Source organism: Bemisia tabaci, chromosome 1 (genome assembly GCF_918797505.1).
Source record: "Bemisia tabaci chromosome 1, PGI_BMITA_v3".
Taxonomy (NCBI): Eukaryota; Metazoa; Arthropoda; class Insecta; order Hemiptera; family Aleyrodidae; genus Bemisia; species Bemisia tabaci.
In genome coordinates this window covers 69,274,844-69,295,177 of record NC_092793.1, presented here as the reverse complement: position 1 = coordinate 69,295,177, position 20,334 = coordinate 69,274,844, and the positions used below count along the sequence as shown (strand labels likewise).

The 20,334-nt window shown below is 39.2% G+C and overlaps 1 protein-coding gene across 2 annotated transcripts; it reads left to right on the top strand.

Annotated features, from left to right (window-relative positions):
• The first annotated feature begins 1,113 nt into the window (after positions 1-1,113).
• Positions 1,114-19,110, top strand: LOC109031618 (excitatory amino acid transporter). Of its 2 annotated transcripts, XM_072306085.1 has the most exons (13): positions 1,114-1,248; positions 2,383-2,689; positions 3,674-3,814; positions 4,329-4,454; positions 5,642-5,852; positions 7,004-7,046; positions 7,953-8,017; positions 8,812-8,958; positions 9,655-9,888; positions 12,360-12,551; positions 13,339-13,473; positions 16,265-16,361; positions 17,186-19,110. In XM_072306085.1, the coding sequence occupies exons 3-13, from the start codon at positions 3,682-3,684 to the stop codon at positions 17,240-17,242; spliced, it is 1,440 nt and encodes a 479-aa protein (XP_072162186.1). In that variant the 5' UTR covers positions 1,114-1,248; positions 2,383-2,689; positions 3,674-3,681; the 3' UTR covers positions 17,243-19,110. The 2 variants fall into 2 exon arrangements, with proteins under 2 accessions (XP_072162186.1, XP_072162187.1); XM_072306086.1 differs by lacking the exon at positions 1,114-1,248 and having other exon boundaries at positions 1,819-2,689.
• Positions 19,111-20,334: the final 1,224 nt, after the last annotated feature.

Genomic DNA, 20,334 nt, shown 5'->3' with positions numbered 1-20,334 from the left:
TCTTCCGTCGTCAGATGCTAAGAGTCTCCAATCTGGGCATCCTCGACTTCAATGGCTCATGGCTCAACTCATTTGCCATAGACAAACGAAGGGGGAGTCCAGGGGGCCTGGCCCTCTTAGAACTGAAAATAGTATCATATGCCCCCCCCTCCAAAAAAATAACTAAAAATAAAAATTTTCCAGATGTTTTGAATGCAACAATTCGCAAGTATTTTGTGCTGAAAGTAGAAAAAAAAACATAATTATTCCGCAGAAATTGATGGAAAAATTCTTTATGGAAGCTTCAAAATGCGTCCGATAAGTCGTATAAATTCTAAAATTTCTCGGGGGATGTCCCTCGGAGCCCCCCCCCCTCCGTGCTTGGGGCCCGGACCTTAAAACTTTTCATTACTACCCTTCATCTAGCGTTGAGAGTTCACTAATTACTTCACACGACCAGTGTGTAATTTTAAAAGTCAACAATTAAAAAAAAAAAAATGTACACGATACACGAGTTTCTTCGCCAGGGAGCTCTCCCCGCAAGAAATCGCCCGCCGGGAGAGCCGCGGCGTGCTGCCAGCGCGAAACGCGCACCGACGCCTACAAACCCAAAGGGATACTTCACGCATTGCGCAATGCTTGAAGTATCCCCTTAGGTTTGTAGGCGTTAGTGCGCGTTTCGAGCTGGCAGCACGCCGCGCCGCAGCGCACCATAAACTTGCCCACAATTTATAGGTCAGGGTGTTAAAATGTAGGCAATTTGACATCAAATTCGGATCTAGTGACTCAAAAAACATCAGTTACGAAACTTTCATGATCTTTCAGTCATTATCCGACTTCTTTCTTCCGTTCTCGAGTTTTGGATCATAGTTCGCCGCTGGTGGGCGGCGGCTCATGAAATTCTCCCCTGTGCTCGACCGCGCCAAATACGACTCTGAGTCACGATTCATAACTTCCCGCCCATGAGAGCGTCATTCGGAATATTCGCGCCAACTATAACAAATCGGTGCATACCTGAGCGTTACTTGTAGTTACTTGGTAGCGCGCCAACTTCTCATTCCCTGATTCGCCTGCTTTGCCGAGCTCAATAGACGGATCCATCGGATGGCTGCCATTGATGAAGACACCGTTGAAATTAAATTTTTTTTTTTCAGTCTCGTGTGTGTGCTCTCTCGCTCCCTCCGAATGGGTCGCGCTACTTCGGGCCCGTGACCCAGGCATCTTTAAATCAGGCGATTTCAGTTTTTCCCTCTTAATTCAACATTTAAAGTACATTCATATTGTTCTTTCATTTTACTTCAACTTATTATCTTTTCAACTCGATTTGCTCCGATTTCCAGGTTTAACTTAGCATTCCGTGTGTGACTGGACTATTTCAGATGGCTACTGCGTCCTTCTTGTATCGCTCCTATAGGGCATATGATGACATATCAAAACTACCTTAAATTGTTTTACCCTCCTAGATCTGACTTAGGACTCTTTTACGGCGGCTCTGCAGCATTTGGAGGACTACTCGTTAGTTGGACTGCATTTTGCAATTTGGAACTATAAATTCCGGCCCGGTTTAAAAACAACGCACGTGCCATTAGTTTCCCCATGCACATAAGTGTTTTTTTCAGATGAGCCAGAATTTATAGCTCCAAATTGCAAAATGCAGTCCAGTTAATCGATCTCTTGGACTGCATTTTGCAATAAGGAACTACAATATCTGGCTGTAGTAACAACGAATGCAGTTTTCGTATTCATATACGTGTTTTTCCGGTCGAGCCACAATTTATAGTTCCCAGTTGGAAAATGAAGTAAAATTGATCATTTTTGAGTTTTAGGGTATTGCCTCAAAGAACTGCCATCGTCACATCACGCTCAAGTACCCGTACAAAAGATTTGACCGGGAAACATTTCGAAATAACTCCAAAAATACGTCCTATGGTGGAAATCGCAATCCCCCCCCCCCCTCCAGATGTTATACTCGCTCAGAGTATACTTTTAAAGTTATTACACAGTGTTTCTCGGTCAACACTTGTGTGCGAATACTTTAGGTACTTTCGCATGGTATGAAGTCGGAGTACTTTTTAAAAATATGTCCTAAACTTCACACCTCTAAAAATATCGAGGGTGTGCTTAGGTGGTGTGTATATCACGAATATTTGTCCGAAGGAACTTCATCTGCAAGAGACACAACCGGAATAAACACACCGGGATGCTCAGTTACCCATGTAAACATTATCAACCGGTTGATCGACTGTCCTATCGTTTTCAAAAGTGCTGAAGATCCACCATGGCACTCATAAAAATGAAGTCAAAATAAAATAAAAATAAATCAAAATAGAATTAAAAACAAAACAAAGAGGAGGTATTTTTGATGAGCGTCCTTGAGGTATGAACCTCTGCTTTTTTACACAGGCCAAGAGACGAGAACTTCCGCCGGGCTAGTGTGCCCGTGCGCGCCGGGCGCCTTTCTCCCACGAAATACGGTCATCCTCCGGGTTTTGATGACTCTCAAAACCTGTTCTGCTCGGAGCGTATCTTCACTTTTGCGTCATCGAAACCCGTGCCTTACTCACGGCAGTTTACCGTGTCTTCCGCGCCACTACGCACCTCCGTTTTTATACTCGCCTATGATGCTCGCTCCGAAGGGATCGTCGCATTTCTCCAAGAAATAGACTCTTTCTTCTTCTTTTTTTTTTCTTGTTATAAAGTGATTGTAAAGGTAAGATTTTTTACTTTTCTCTTTTTATTTTGCCGTTTGTATTAAGTAGCGCCGTGGTTGGAAGGAAAATAAATACGAATGCAGCTAATAATTCGACGGTGAAACTTCTAAACCACGTGTCTTGTCTGAGGTGCTTTAAAATTTCCGCTCCTATTTTATCCTCTTGAAGGATAAAAAATCAACATCGTCCCTTGAAGTTTTCAAAAATAATTCTCTACGAACCAAGAGGAAAAGTCGCGAATAAGTTTTTAAGAATCGACGTTGAAGGGTTTTCGGTTTAATGAACAAAGTATGAGTGGGAGTCTGCGACGTCGCAAATTGAGATCAGTGGTTTGGGAGTTGTACCTATGAATCGTTCATAGTGCCAGAGTTCTGTTGTGGAGACAAGTTCTTATTTTAGTTAAAAGCTGGTTTAAAAATTGAAAGAAAAAGGAAGAGCCCCTTCAATTAGTGAATAGGCAACATACACAACACTACGATATCGACGGCAATATAGTGAATTTACAATCCATTGCAATCTGTGCCACTTGGGTTATTTTATACACGGCATAGAAGTTAAAAGTATACGTATAGATCGTAAAAGTTAATTCGCAATATCGCTAGGAATTATTACGAGCCATATTTTCCGTAATCCGCTGTCCAAACATTCTCACCAAAGTTACCATCATTTTTTGTCAAGTTATAGTTTAAAATATAAATATCACTGATATACATCGTAAGAGGTTTGTGCTGATTCTTTTAGAGATTTTTTTTTTTCGAGAATTTGCATCAAATTTTCAAAAAAACGCTGTATCAACGTTGGTACAACTTAGGCTCGTCGGCAGCGACTGCGTAAAACCGCGTCGAGATATCGTACGAATTTAGAGGCAGAATAGCCGTAAGAAAATCAGAACTAAATCGGATCGGCTTTACCAATCTAATTGCTCAAAAAGCAATCTCATTGACGTTTATGCTTTGCAAATTAATGCACGCACAATTTCTCAGATTCGATCATGCCGGAAAGCTCAAGAGAAGAGAAGACCCCTCAAGAAAATACCAGGCCACTCATCAAAATTGTCGAGCATCTAAGAAAAAATGGACTCTTGGTGGGCACATTCCTAGGCGTGATAGCTGGTGGCGCTCTGGGTGAGTATATTTAAGCATGATTTCAGTTCATCTCACAAATAATATTTAAATTTCTCATGAAACGAGTAATATTTAAATTTATCATGAAACCAATAATCACCTACGTAAAAATGTTTCCACTTTGGAATTTTTCAATTTCATTTTTTTCGCTGAGTAACTTACATTTTTCACTTTAGCCATCGGTGTTATAATGCCTCTGTCGCTCATTTTTACTACAAAATTGTGTCAGCAACTTCAGCATTTAGCATCTTTGCGCTGAAATAAATGTCTTCATAACAACCCTTTTTTGGGCGAAAAACGTGTTCAGGTATGAAATTCCGAAAAATACTCATTTTAACTTGAGGCAATCTCTAAAAATAAAGCATGGAAGACTGGAGTAGAAATCTCTTACCGGAGCATGAAAGTTCAGCACGACGAAGAAATGAGAGGTTTTGTTAGAATTTCAGAAATCAGCCCCCACTGCCGAAAACTACATCCCGGCAATTATACCTTAAAATACTTTGGTTTGTTTCAGGTTTCATTCTTAGATCTTTGGAGCTAACGCCCGACACCATAGTGATGATCTCATACCCTGGAGAACTCTTTCTACGGGCACTAAAATTGTTGATCCTACCTTTCGTCATTTCTTGCATCATAATTGGTACGTCGATCTGTTTCACTCGTCTAGACCTTTCAACAATATTTTAATGATCGCTCTGTACTGTAATCATGGGTATAAATAGGTACACCAAATCTTATTTCTTTTCTCCTAGCTTAGGTCTTAAGACTTTCCTAAATCTTGTGTGTAAAATCTGAACCTCCTCTGAAATCTAAAATCTGAATCCTAAATCTTGTGTGTAAAACTTTGAGTGTACAATCTTGTGGGTCCATTGCATCGAAACATTCGTAAAAGGGAATTGTAATGAATATACTCGGTTCAAAACACTTCCTGGCGCCATACGATCACCTAACCGCCATTGCCGTCGATTGACCCACAACCCTTCGGAGATTGAGCATCACATTTCTGCTTCAGTCCTACCCGATCACCCCTTTACTGGGCGTATTCTGCGCCTTTTTCCAGGAGGAATCCATTCTAGGATCTTCTTGCGCAACCTGTCTCCTGCCATCTCTGAGCATGACCATACCATATAAATTATTTCGTCATGATACCAAGCGCAATAGTCGTTAGGCATCCATGATCTCGCGCACCGTCTCATTCTTGACGCGATCCTTTCTAGAAATACTAGCGGATCTACGCCCGTACTGCCGTGCTAAGGAAGAACGTCATATGAGCCTCCAGACGTTGCCATATCTCCTTCAATTAATAACGAATTTACCGGGAAAATTTTAACATTTTTCTTAAAATTTTTCGACAATTTTGCCCGCAATCTAATCTAAAATGTCTGAGATTTTCAAGGAAAAATAAGCATGACTTTCCAACAAAAACACATGTTTTATTCGGAGAAATTTGACAATTCTCGAATGTCCATACGGCGTTTTTCCTCAGCACGGCCGAGTAAACCATCTCTGTTGCCTCAAAAACCTCCCGGGTCCGCTATTTCATCGATCGTACTTCACCAAAGGCGCCAACTGCAATTGTAAGTATCCCCTCCAAAAGCAGGACCGACATTTACAGAATAATTCTAAAACAAAAAAAAAACTTGATTCAGTATGAGAAAACGCGTAATCAAGATTTTTTTTTTATATATGAACATATGAACAGTCAAAAACATCATGTACAATCTTAGTAGCACAATGGTGCTGAATGTTTTGAGTCTGAATCTTCTCTTCTTTTTACGTTGAAACTCAATTCTTTTGCAATGATTTCAATTTCTTTTTCAATTCAAGGTACGGCATCTTTGAACATCCATAAAAATGGAAAAATAGCAGTGCGAACCATAGTCTACTTCTTTGCGACAACAACTTTAAATGTGCTTCTGGGCCTGGTCGCGGCTTCAATTATGCATCCAGGTGGCTCCGCGATAAAAGTAGGCGAGGATAGATCGCCCGGTCTCCAGGCTCAGACCTCTATCCACGATGGGTTTCTCGATATGGGAAGGTAAGGTTTGATATGAGATACACCATGCTGTGCAAAAAATCAGCAATACACGTGGGAATCAGTAATTTTGAACGGCATTATATCCGGAAAGAATAAGTATAAACTTTCATCACCGAGTTGCATTGTAGGGGCCTCGCAATACAGACTGCGCCTATAAACCTTAAAATCCTAAATCGGACCCTGTTTATAGCAGAAAATCATTATAATCCCTTTAAAAGTTCCAATTCCAGAGTTGCGCTACTGAATTTAACCCGAGGTTTGCAAAAATCGTTTTTTATGATGATATGAATAATACTTGCTAAAGCTCTCTTAGTTCCAATGTATATACCATATATGTATATGGCCTGTCCAAAAAAAGAGACTGTTCAAGGAACGACTATGAATAGAACGTATTTATGCTAAAAGGAACTATAAGAATATGATTGGTGTGAAGCATACTTCCTTTTAGCATAAATGCGTCAAATACGACCCGAGGTCTGGCGCAAAGACGTTTATTTGATGTATAGAAACTACGTAGGCGCGACCAAATGCATCGATTATATTAGTAAATAATTTTTTCGAGGATTAGGGGGGAGGGTGGTAGTAATGAACTCAACCAAGAAATTCCATCAAAATTATGTATATCTTATTGTCAGAGTTTTATTGGGCAGAGCTTTTCACTAACTTCAGGTGAGTACAAAGATCTTTTGTCGGTAGTTCACGGAATTTTTAACGCTCGTTCGAATAGACCGAAACAACCTTCAGAAAGAGCATCAAGAGCAACTGGACTGCATTTTGCAATTTGGAACTATAAATTCTGGCTCATCTGAAAAAACGCTTATGTGCACAGGGAAACTAATGGCACATACGTTGTTTTTAAACCGGGCCAGAATTTATAGTTCCAAATTGCAAAATGCAGTCCAACTAGACGTCGAATGCTTACAGACACTTAGGTACAGCTTGTCCTCTCACTCCTCATGAAAATGCTTCTGAGCCATTTTGCGCTTGATCCTTTTGAAAAAAAATTAAATAGGTATGAAACTAAAGAACCAAATTCAGATTTCATGGAGCAGCAAGATCCTAATTTAAATTGTGTAACTCGATTGAAAAAACTCGTTTTAAAATGTGCTTTTGACGGTTTTGTATCTTAACTTTTTTCTCCTTTTTTTCAGGAATATCCTACCCGATAATATATTTTTAGCAGCCTTGGAAACCGTAGGTATTGTTTCAATTTTTACCAATAATGATGTAGATAAGCGCCTACTATGTTATCCTGAAAGTAACAAGTCAAGTGATAAAAAATTTCAGGTTTTTTTTTTTTTTTTATTTTTCAATGTTTATCCTCGGAAGTTAAAAAAATTTATGTCAGGAGATGGTGAAACGTCCAAAGCACGTCTCTCAGTTTGCGACGGTGCATATCTCCTGCCACTCATCTCTATATAGGTACATGAAGACCTCATCATCGATTTTAAAAAACATTCTCGTGCGATTTTTATCGTTGTCTCTAGAATATTTTCCGAAAAAAAGTTTTAAAAAATATTATTTTGGAAAAAGTATGGATAGAAATCTTTAAATGCCAGAATCGAGATTTTTGGTTTGGTAGTTTCACTGTTGAGAGAATTCATGAAGTATCTATCTGCATGTTAGGTTGTAGGCTGATTATTGAAATTCTTAGACAAAGTAATCGACAAATAAGACAGAGGGGAAATGAAGGGATCCTATTGGTTGAAACAGGTGGTTCTTATGGACAAAGGGGGAAAATGATGAAGTCTAACTATATGGTTTCTTAGGGGTTGCCTTTATTCAGTCTATTAGTCCCTTTCGTCCTTTGTAATCACCGCCTTTCGCCAAGAGGATCGCTCCATTTTATCTTTGTCCATTTTGCTTATAGCTTTGTCTATCAATTTCAAAATTAGCCCACACGGTCAGCGTACCATATATCATTTTTTGAGTCCGTTTCTGATCGAAAGTTCTTTCTTCAAATTAATTGCAATTTGACACAAGAGATAAGTATGATGTCCAAAGTGGCGGAACATGAAACATTTGTTTCTTTGACCTCCTTTGATCGTGAATGTTGGATAAATCGAGTATATTATTAATTAGTGTAAAATTACATTTCAGACTTACACAAAATACGAGTTGATTCCTGGGACGAATGGCACATACAAAAAAACGATCGATACAAGGTTTGCTCATATATTTAACAATACTTATTCAAAAGTTTCAGAGACAGGGAGAATAATATCGGTGGCTGAAGTGCAAAACCACGTTTCTCCATTGACGTGTTTCAAAATATCCTCTTTTATTTTATTTTCTCGAATAGAAACGAACCAACTTTGCATATTGGAATTGAAACAGAAAATTCTACCAATAAAGAGGAAAAATCAAGGAGGTTTTTTTTTTTTTTTTTGAAAAAAAAACGTGATTAGTTTTACTAGGAAAAAGTAAAATATGACAGGAAGCAGTCTGCAACGTTGCGACCGGAAATACGTGGTTTCGCACTTCAGCCATCGATAGGATTTTTAATTTGACCACATTTTGCAATTTGGAACTGTACATTCTTGCCCGGTTTAAAAACAACGTATGTGCCATTAGTTTTCCTAAGTACATAGGTGTTTTTCCAGAAGAGCCAGAATATATATGTTCCAAATTGCAAAATGCAGTCCAATTGCAATGGAAATTTAAGTGAGTTGTTTTGCTCACCTACTAAAGTTATGGATGATTCTAAAAATAACCACATTCTGGTTTGCAATAAAGTTCCTATTACACACTGAATTTTTTATCTATACGCCCAGTCATACTGTTCCTTGATGAATTGAATGATGGGAAATGCGCGGAGAGTTTATGTGCTCAAATGTGAGAAAAATACCTGTATTTCCTTTGTAAATTTTTTGGTTTACTGACTTGAGCTGGCACTCCAAAACGACTTTCAAAGACTGTGAATGAGGTCTATGAATAATTCATTACTTTTATATTTCAGACCGGGAACCAACATGATCGGAGTGGTTATGTTCTGTGTTATGTTCGGCTCTGTCTTAGGAACCATTGGATCTGAACGCGAACTTGTCATCAACTTTTTCTCAGCAGTATATAAAGTCTTGATGAAGCTGTTGCTAGGGGTCATTTGGTAGGTGACAAACGCTGCCTCATGGATTTGCCCGCTTTAAACAGTCATACATTTTCGGTATTTATAAAATCGGATTATCTTTGACGATTAAAGAACGAGGTTATTAGAAAGGACAGGTTCTAATTGGAACTTTATTGTCCCCCGGTATGAAGGTAAATTCCTATTGGGACTAAGAAATATTGAGGTGGGAATAGGATTAAAATATTATGTCAATTAATAGATACTCATGATGCAAAAAAGGCTCCTTCAATTCATTGAGTAGGCCAAAAATCACAAGCTTTAGTTATTAAATAGACACGTCGTAACTACTTCTCTCATTGATGCTTAAAATATAATTAGCTTGAATTCGCAGCAAATATTTCTACTCGTAGTTTTTTAAAACTGTTGCCATCATTTTTGTTGATAGAAAGGAAAATATTATCAGAAAAGTAAAAAAAGGAAATTAAAAGGGGCAAATGAAAATACGTAGGAAAATGAACCATTGGTTAGTTCATTTTTGTCAATAATTGGAAATCATCGACAAAATGTGATACAAATATATTCAGCACACCTCAAACTTTCAATTTTAAACCTAGGTGACTTAAAAAGCTGTGAAATCCTCAAGTATCAATCATAAGGTAGAGTGTCATCAGTTACGATGATAATAAGTAGAAAGAAGTGAAAATGATTGATAATCAGGTGTTTATGATTTGGCAGGTTCACGCCTTTAGGTGTGGGCAGCGTCATTTGTGGAAAAATTGCATCGGTGCCAGATATAGGCTCTACGGTGGATCGTCTAGCGTGGTTCATTCTCACAACTCTGGTCGCTCTAGCCATATACCATGTCATCATCATTCAACTGATCTATTTCTTCTTCATTCGGAAGAATCCTTTTAAGTACTACTCGTATTTAGGACCGTCCCTTCTCACAGCTTGTGTCGCCGCTTCCAAGTAAGTGAAAAGTCGATGCATACTTTTGAAGAACTTGGTATAGTCCTTCACTAAAATATAGCCAATTAGCAAAATAACCTGTCATGATCCGGACGCCTTTCTTTGAAAGGATATATATAATGAAATTTAAATTAACAACTGTGCGTGGCCTTCGAGCTGAAATGAAGTTAAGTAGTCCACTGTAAAATGATCCGTTGAGTACAATGTTCTGGTCTAAATTGCTCCACACGAGTTGACTGGAGCTCATAACTGGTGAATGAGGGAGTGAATTCTCGAAAGCGGCCACAACAGCCAAAAACAGTCAGAAACTGTCAAAAAAAGTCGTTTCTCGGCTCAGAGAGATCTCTGGTTTGAGTCTCGAGACCAAGCGCAATCGATTCTACGCCTCGAACTACATAGGCTAAGCGCATTATCTCGAGATTTTCTTTCCCGTCGAATATCGAGAAAAATCGACAGGGGTTACATCAACTAAAATTTTGGAGCAAGAGTTCTCCAATCGCGAGGAAAAAAGTTCCTAGAGTAAAAAAACTTACAATTGAGCCGTGGGCACTAGAATTCAGAGCAAGAGTACTTTAATAACTTGTAATTTGGACAAAATCCTCAAAAATTTCAGATTGAATCAAAGCTACAGCGATTTTATGCTCACAATTCAAAAATGAAAGTTTCCAGAAAAAACGACTCAAAATTCTAATTTGCAATGGTCAGGGCACAGGTTTATCAGTTGCAACATTACGCCCTTAATTGCCTTAAAAATTAGCCGAATCGTTCTCAATGTGCTCTTTAAGACACAAGAATCAGATTTCCGACGAGATCTTAAAATACGGGAGTTGGACCGGTGGACCCAGCTTAAATAGGACAGTGGCGAGGCTTGAATGATCGATTATCGATATTTCCCCATTTGAGGCTATGGGAAAGAGTCGACAATTAAGGTATTCGTCGATCCTTTCCCATAACCATAAGTGGCAGATCAATTGGACGTATTTCTATCAAACGGAACTATGTACATTATGACATGAACCCTATTATGCGTGTATTATTATGGGTCTCAGGGCTCATGTCTTAATGCTGATAGTTCTCTTTGATAGAAATACGTTCAATTGATGCATCGCAAAGCACGCCTCGCCACTGTGTCTGCTGGAAATATTGCCTACGGAGACTAAGAGTCCTTTCCCCGCGTAAACGGCCACACATGGTAGATAAATTTCATCGTGAATATTCAAAATTTAACAACCACAATTTTATCAATTAGATCCTACCGTTTAGAATTTCAAATACCCTCCTTGAATCAACGAGTTTTTCCTTCATGTGAGAAGAAACTGCCAAAAAAGCTAGTTTTTTTTTATATTTTTATTCACAATATTCACTTAGAGCCAATTTTCTGATAATAGAGGAGAAGGACCCTGGTAGAAATTGGCAGTAGAATCTGTGTTCCAAAATACCATAGACCTACAGCCGGCTGTAAGATTTCCGATAGCTTCTATAGCCGGCTACACACTTTCTTGTAGCCTTTTATAGCCGATGGCGACTAAGCAACAGCCAGGCGATAAAGTGTATGCTAAACGTTACTAATTACGGATGCTAGGACTTAGTGAGTTTTTGGACTACTGCTCTCTTTTTGGGCCGTACGTATCTTGATTTATTTTGCGAGGAAAGCTCCGTACTTTTGATGAATGTCTGCCATTCCTAATATATTAGAGCGCCTTCAGTTTCGTATGATACTGCGCAATACCTCTGGTGTGAAATAATTGCTTCAAGCGCCAGTGAAATTCAGTGAATATTTGCTTTGGCACGCTGCGGCGCGGCAGGCGGACAACCAGCGCGAAACGCGCATTGGCGCCTGCAAACCTAACAAGGATACTTCACGCGTTGCGCAATGCGTGAAGTATCCTTGTTAGGTTTGTAGGCGCCAGTGCGTCGCCGCTCCGCTTCGTGTTAGGCCCTAATATTTAATCTGGCGGAGTCAGCGTTATTCAACTCATGATTTTGAAATGTTTGCACATCCTGTATGGATTATTCTCATTTTAATTGATGAAAAAAAGATATGTATTAAAGGAAAATCTAATGTGTGTTTTGTAGATATTAAGGTGGTTTCGTATCAAACTTAATGATTTCCAAAGCACACGGATTTCTACACAATTTCTTATAGCCTTTTATAATCGATGGCGAAAAAGCAGCAGCCAGGCGATAAAGTGTAAAGCCCGGCGATGGGAACTGTATAGCCCGGCAGCATAATTTTTTATCGCTTCGTATAGCCCGGCCGTATGATTTTCTCCGCATTCTACAGCCAGCTATATGATTTTCTGTAGCCTTTTTTAGTCGGCTATAAGAATTCCTATGGTATTTTGAAACGCAGCTCTTATCGCCAATTTTTACCAGGGATGAGTCCGATTTTTCTCCGAGGTGCAACTCATTAAATTCGTTTTGCATTTCAGAGTGTATGAATGAAATTAATCGAATGTTTTTCCTCCAAGGAGTGCAGCCCTGCCTGTAACATTCAAAATTCTGGAGGAAGAAGTGAAGATGGACAAGAGGGTGACGCGCTTTATTTTACCGCTAGGTAACTTGAACATGAATGGGACCGGTGTGTACATGGCCGTCGGAATCATGTTCATAGCGCAGATGAACAGCATCGCCCTTGAAATTGACGACCTCGTCAATCTGTGGTAAGATTCATCCAGTACGCGAATTCTATTGTTAATAAATAAATCATCGAAGTATTGTAAGAAAATCAGTCATTTTCGGATGAACGATTGCGACTAATTGTCGCAGCAATGAAACAAAGTCGGCAAAGTAACCAGCCTCTCAACGATACCTGGAACTGACGGTAATTGTATTGTATTTCAAAAATAAAGTAAAAATGAAAACTGAAGATAAATTGGACTGCATTTTGCAATTTGGAACTATAAATTCTGGCTCTTCTGGAAAAACACTTATGTGCATAGGGAAACTAATGGCAAATATGTTGTTTTTAAACCGGGCTAGAATTTATAGTTCCAAATTGCAAAATGCAGTCCAATTAGAATGCCCTGCATTTTTCCATAAATGTAGGTATTGTGTTTGTCGAAGGTGTCATTTGTCTGATGATCTGTGGGAAGATCGATTCCAATGACGATTGGGAGTCGCAGAGCGCTCTAGTGCGCTAGGGTAAGCTTCCAGTCCTATGTTTTCGCAATTTCTGCTTTCGTTTCGGTCCCTCGTGGAGGCCATCTTCAGTGCTTCTTAAAACTTACATACGTAGGTATTACAAAATAAATGTAGTCCTGACGTTAAAATCACACACGATTGTCCACGCGAAGTACACTAAAGGGAAAACACACAGGAAAGCTTGTAAATATTGAATTATCATGAAAATTCTGATACTTCCAACTTCATTCGGTTATAATTTTAAATTCTTCAAAATAAGAATAATATTAAACAAATTACAACTGAACTATCTTTTTTTTCTTTCAGGGTGACAGTCACATTTCTGGCCATGTCTTTGAGCACTGTCCCAAGTGCTTGCTTGGTCCATGTTGTAGCATTGTGCAACTTAATTCGAGCTCCCGTTGAGGATGTGTCTCTCCTTTTTGCAGTCGAGTTTATATTGTAAGATTATTTAATACACACATTGTCGGATAAGTATCCCTAAACAGCTAAGAGTAAATTTATTTTTAAAGATTAGGGATACGGATAGTTGAAGTTTGCCTCGGCATTAAAGAGGAAAAAAAAACAACGGGTCAAATGGAGAAGTTGCATGTGTGAGGGATTTGCGATTTGACCATTGATTCTTATGTAAAAGTTCGCGAGGAACACGATGGTGCCACTGGTTTTCTCTGAAATCAACTCCCAAGCTCAAAAAAAGCTCTCAAAGTAAGGCCAAAATGGAGGGGATATCCCACCCTTCCCTGAGAGTCCACCTCTACATCAAAACAAGCTCTCCATGCAAAGATAGGGAGCAAATACATTAGCAGGGTTGCCACTTTATTTGGGGACTCTTAGAGGGACTCCAAAACTGAAAACACGGCATCCTTCCTGATGTATTTGCTCCCTATCTTTGCATGGAGAGTTTGTTTTGATGTAGAGGTGGACTCTCAGGGGGGGGGGGGGTATATCCCCTCCATTTTGGCCTCACTTTGAGAGCTTTTTTTGATCTTGGGAGATGATTTCAGAAAAAACCAGTGGCACCATCGTGTTTCTCGCGAACTTTTACATAAGAATCAATGGTCAATCCCTCAATCAAATCCCTCACGCATGCAACATCTCCATTGTAGGACGGCTGCCATAGGATTGCGCGAGTGCCCTCTTTTTTAACTTTTTGGCGATGCATAGTGTGTGAATCTTTCTGGTGCTTCGAGCCCACATGTTTGAACGAATATTCAATATTCAACGAGGAAGTGCTAATCTAGCAACCTTGGTAGTTTGTGATAGATAACTACATTGCGGAGGACTGGTCATCCCCTCCTCACTTACGGGCTTGTCTCCCTCGATGGATATCCCTCGCGGCACGAATGGCCCAGAGAGCTTTCACAGACATTTAAAAAGCGAACTAGGGGCCTGTGGCCGCAACGCGGCCGCCAACCACTGAAAAAAAAGTGCACGTAAAAAATCGTAGAGCAACCATGTTCAAGTTTTTTAAAGAGATAAATGGATTCCAACCCCGACGGGTGCACCCGAAAGAAACCGTATATTTAACCATAACGCTCTGATTGCAACGTTATACACTACTTTTATGTTCTATCTTTAATAAAGATTTTTAAAGAGCTACACACAGTTTCTCTGAAAAGTTTCCGCGAATTTACCTAAGTGATCTCAAATAAAAGTATCGAAAATTTAGACGCGATATTTTTCCTTTGTTCTATTTCCTCTCAATGTAACCCGCCAAAAAATTAATATCATCCGAGTTTCTGAGTCCTCACGACGAGGATACATATTTTCACTTTTATTATAGTAAAAACTGGAGCAAAAGGTCAAGAATGATAACACGCAGTCCTATAGCCGTCCCACAGTCTTAAGCGCCAATATGCGTTTCACGCCAACTGACCGACTGCACTGCGTTTGGCGCAATGCGAGAAGTATTCATGCAGTCTTGTAGGCACTAATATTGGCCTCAAGCCGACCGCACTGTTTGGCGCAACACGTGAAGTATTCCTAAGGTCTTGCAGGCGCTATTAAACATTTAACGCCGGCTGCACTGTGTTAGGCGCGATTATTCAAACTCGCGTCAGAATAATCGCAACACCGAATAATAGAGCTGAAAAGGCCTATGTTCTGTTTCGACGCTGTATGAGCATTCCAACGTTGCCTCGTTTCTCCCGATTAAATATTTTCCCGAGAAAAGTTTGAAAAGTTCTTTATACCCACGACCATTATTATATCTTTTCACTTCATTTATCATCAGGAGGTAAGACATCGATGACTTGTCACCAAACTAGCTTGAACTAGCGTTAACACAAAAATGCGTTTATTTTCCAACTGTTTCTGTTTTTGCCAAACTTCTACCTGAAACTAACTTCATTTTAAATTCGCGCATTCCTGTATCAGATGTTAAGGTTTCTATTCGCGCAATCCTTGTGCCTTTTCCACGCAATCCTCATATATTTTCTCGGACTTTTCGCGAAATCCTGGGTTACCTAACAACTCTTCCTACTCATTCCAAGAGATGCTTTATTTTACTGTTTCAAAGGGACGACCAGCCAAAGTGTAAAAACTTTAGCAAACAATATCGCCAATATGAATTTGTGATGCATACAAACCCTCAGTGTACGCCAGAAAGTATTTTTGTCCCTCAAATTGAATATCACCTAACTCGAATGAGGGGTTAAAAAATGCGACTCTTGCTTTCTAAACATAATCTCCGTGTATTTTTCCACTCTGTTTTCTTTGAAATGTCCATCGGATGGTATATCATATGAACTAGAATTTATGATAGTCTTAAGTTTTAAAGAAGGACTTTCATTAAAGTTTAATTCAAAATCAAAATCAAAATTTGACGAAGTTAAAATTGTCAAAACTTTTTTGGGCTTCTATAATTTTATTAAATAGTTCCTTCAAACTGTGGCTTTGGAGATCTTTACAGTAAAATAGACATGAGCTATTCGTGAAAAATAATTCTATCAGCAATGGGATATTTATCTAGGCCTTTTTTGTTATGCTTAAATGCATCCAGACATGCACCTTATCCCGTCCCTTCAGGAACAGTCGTTGGTGGCAAGTCTAGTGGAACTAAGGTAAGGAAAGAAAACTGAAAGCGTTGACACCGTGAGTCTGCATGATCAGGGTCACATTTTCTCCCCCTTAACTTTAGATTCGTTTTTACATCATTTTAAAGTTGTATTTATTTTATTTTATTTTATTTTTATTTTTTTTAATTGTATCTCATTTTCCCTCTTTGGAACAGGGATAGAGCTAGGACGATCAACAATATTCTTGGAGATTGTTATTCGGTCGCAGTCATCCAAAAGCTGTCCGAGAAAGAGCTGGCTGCGTTTGATCAGGTAAAACAAATATGCGCTTTGAAAAAATAAACGAATTAAAGAATGAATGAATGACATTGTAATATATTATCAACAGCCGGTGGGTCAGTCGTTGGACGCGAAGAAACCATGATCATATAATAACGCCTTGATGCAACTATACGTGCACTGTGGTTGTGCTTAGCGCATGTTCCAAAATTGAAGGCGCACATTGATTTTTACGCATGCAATATTTTGCACTGTGCTTGCACTGCACGAGTTCACGAGTTGCTAATGCCGATGTGTAAGGACGTAAGACGCGAGAAACCAGAGAGAGAGAGTGTTGAAGGGTCACTCCATTATTAATCGGGGGGAGGGGGGGGGGTGGTTATTTATCGAGCTCACTACTTCGCCAGCACCTTAACAATAGACAGCATTTTATAATAGGAAACTACCAGAACCGTAATACTGTTTGCGTGGCAGCCTTGATCTCACAAAAAAGTTGTAAAAATTTGAAATATTTCCATCTTTACATTAAATAAATGTTTTAACATTAAAAAATTAGAAAACTATACTCTGATTTCATGTAAATATTAACCTGCCTTCAGCGAATTTAAAGTAAAAACCAACTTGGCAAGATTTTAATGCTGGCTAATTATTGAAAAATATACTGCAATTTTACGAGAGGAAGTAGCATTTATGGTAATGAATGAAATGAATGGTAATGATACTCACTACTAAAGTATTCAGAGGATAGTAATTTTTCACAACGGTCAATGATCCCTTCTTTTTCGCTTTTCCTATTTTCTTCAAACAAATCTTCTTGCGTGAGATTTTTACTTTAAATGAAATACAATTGATTTCAGGAGGAACTACAAGATTCTCCTGCGCTGCCTCTAAAAACGGTGCAAACCTGTTGTTAGCTTTGGGAGCAAATTACGTGATTAGAACGAAAATGGATATTCAAAAACGAAGTCAGCCTAAATACTCCGCCTTGATCAGAACAACGTGGAAATGATTTGAAGATTGAAAAAGAATGGAGAAGCTCATTTAACATTAAATCCTTTTATTTTGCATATCTTTAACTAATTTTAATCATCACATGGTATAAGAAAAGATAAATACAATTGTTCCTCTATGAAGATCTAGTAGGATCTAATGATTATGAATTACTTTGTGTGATGAAACACACCCTTTACCATATGGTTCTGTGAAGTTGATTGATTGCAATAAAAATTTGTCTAAATACAAACCGATAATGGTTTTTTCGCCATCTTAATATTTTTTTTTTCTTTTTGGAGATTGTAGAGTGTAGACCCACTTTAAATTAACTAAATTGTGCAAATATGTCACATCCTTTTCACGCAGAATAAACCAACCAGCCCGGTTCAAACTAGTTTACGTAAATGTGGGCTCCTAACTTCTTGAAATTTCTTCGAGTATTTCTTCAGATGAATTCCATAAATCGAACCCAAGAATGTTCATTTATTTAAAAAAAAGTTTTCTACGGATTAAAATGTCTCCACAATTTCCCAGGATGCTATCTTATACTTATTAATTTTGCACGATTCATGCTCAGTGAGATTTCTACCTGTTTTATTTTTTCCTCTTATTCAAAAATGCCTCATCGAATATCATCCTGAGGAAATAAACTGGGTACTGACCCTCTAATATCGCCTGCGAGCTGTCATATGATCCCAAGCGTGCGGAAATACCTACCTGTGCCGTGTGGATCTTCCCTGTACCGGCACGGACTGCGTACGGACTAAAAGTTTATAGGAAAACGCTTCCCTATCTTTAAATATTCGTACGCCTGACATCACAGAATGGCAAAGTAGCCAATAGCAGCACGAAGAGCGGCAGAGCGTGCGGATCTCGCACACGATGCACCCGGGAACACTACCACTACGTGACAATCTGAATGAGTCTGCAGTTGTTGCACAGAAAGTGTATCTTGGCCATATTTTGGAATGGTGAATAAATATAGAATATCAAAAAAATCAAAAATAAAAGGACAAAATTAAAGTGCGAGTTATGTTGCCTATAATGTGAACAGACACTTTTCCATCCTTAAAAACATGGCAGGAATATGCAAACTCAGAAGAGCGTGTATTGCGAACTCCGTGACATAGGTTGGGTTGAGATCGGACAGGCAACTAAACTAACATCGTGACGAAGCGTAGAGTATCACAAAATATGAAGGCGCTTCAAGCCAAGCTCATACTTTTGAAGACCAGAACCCTTAAAAATTGCATTATGCCGTTGCGCATTATTGCGATTTATTGAAACAACGTGTGAACCGCTTGAAACTGCCGGCGATTGCTAATTGCCTGCGGCATATACACCACCATTCAGTATACACCATGCCCCGCGATTTGTCCAGAAATTTCATTTGGAACAACGGGGAGTAAACGTTACCTCTTAGAAAAAATCTCAACCTCCCCTCACATGACCCTGCGGCCACTATAGGTCAGGAGAGGGTGTCTACCAGGTATTGAATGTCTAAATCCCATATGATGAAATAGTATTCAGTGTTGCAGCAACTCGTTTAGGAAGAGAGGCAAAATAAACCGCGTAAGTTGAGACGGGAATCGCAACGCTGAGCAAGAGGAGCGGCAGGGGAGTGGAGGGGGGGGGAGATCGATAACGTGACGTCATTATACCGAAACAGCGTCCCGCGAATTTTCACGGCGTTCACATTTTCCCGCCTCGTGGACTTCCAAGCCCGCCGGCTGCTCTCGTATATCTTAATTAATGGGTGACTAAAAATGGAGGGAATCGAGCTAATCCCTGAAATCCGAGTTAGAAATTCAAGAGGAGACAGAAAGACGCACTCCGCATAGAAATGAAAACAAAGTAATAACCCGAAATGTAAAAGGGATAAACAAAAAACACTTAACACAATATGAGTAACTAAGGCTAAAAATTAGATGTTTCAAAACGTTACGTCAAGCCGTAGGTTCTAGCTTTTGTTCCTTTCTTGAACTTTATATCCTTGTTATCCGTTGAAAATTGAGTTGAGAGTAAGCTTCGAAAATTCTTCGAGATGATTTTTCTTTTTAAAAAAATAAGAAAAAACTGCGTTTGCTCCTGAAGCAAGGATAAATGACAATCATTAATTTATCAATAGTCGTGCTAAGCTTCCGAGATTTTTGCAAGACGGAGAAGTAAGTGAAAATCGAAATCAGTGTTGATATTTTATTTTTGTTTCAGTTTGAAAGCGGCAACCAACAAAATTATATCAAACATAAACTCTATTTTTACCTCACTCCGGGCGTTCACTCATGGGCCCTTGGTACTAGTTGGCAAAACGACAAATCCGCTAAATTGAAAGTGAAACTTTCACCGCAAAAAACCGTTTCCCGCCTGAAAGTGTTGCCGACATATACATTAGCCAGGCCGTTTTGCTTTACCTTCGTCCGTTTCACTCTAAAATCAGTGGGGTACCCTTCAAGGGGTCGTGACCCCTGCAGGGCCAGCTTCGAAACTTGACCTTTCCAGAAACGAGGCGAATTAGACTGCGGGAACAGCTGAACGAATAACTTACATGCAGCCAATGACGGACTGTTCATGTGCAATGATAGATAGATTGACAAATTGCTTTACGCATAGTGGAATCGGTTACTATTATATGGATCGCATTTTGCAATAGAGAACCACTATTTCTGGCTCATTTTAGAAATAACATATGAATCATCAGTTTCCCTAAGCCGAAATGTGCTTTTATAAGAGAGCCAGGAATTATGGTTCCTTATTGCAAAATGTAATCCATGTATTGGGTATAATTGCGTCGCCCCTCTGACGTACAAACATAACTGCATATTGAAATGAGCCTTGGCGTTCGTGTAACTCCATACTTTTCATGGTTCACGTGAAAATTGTGTCACAATCTTACGTCAGAGAAACGACAAATTGGACTATGCAAAAACGCACCAAGTCATCGAACCGAGAAGAAGAGGTCTGAAAGAGTGCGGCGAGGCGTGATAATCGACTATCGATATTAACCCAATTGAAG

Bases quoted from the DNA above. Each gene is read 5' to 3' on its own strand.
- LOC109031618 (XM_072306085.1), top strand. From the start codon at position 3,682: ATGCCGGAAAGCTCAAGAGAAGAGAAGACCCCTCAAGAAAATACCAGG. The intron at 4,455-5,641 runs GTACGTCGATCT...TTTCAATTCAAG, and splicing joins CATTTCTTGCATCATAATTG to GTACGGCATCTTTGAACATC. The intron at 9,889-12,359 runs GTAAGTGAAAAG...TTTTCCTCCAAG, and splicing joins GCTTGTGTCGCCGCTTCCAA to GAGTGCAGCCCTGCCTGTAA.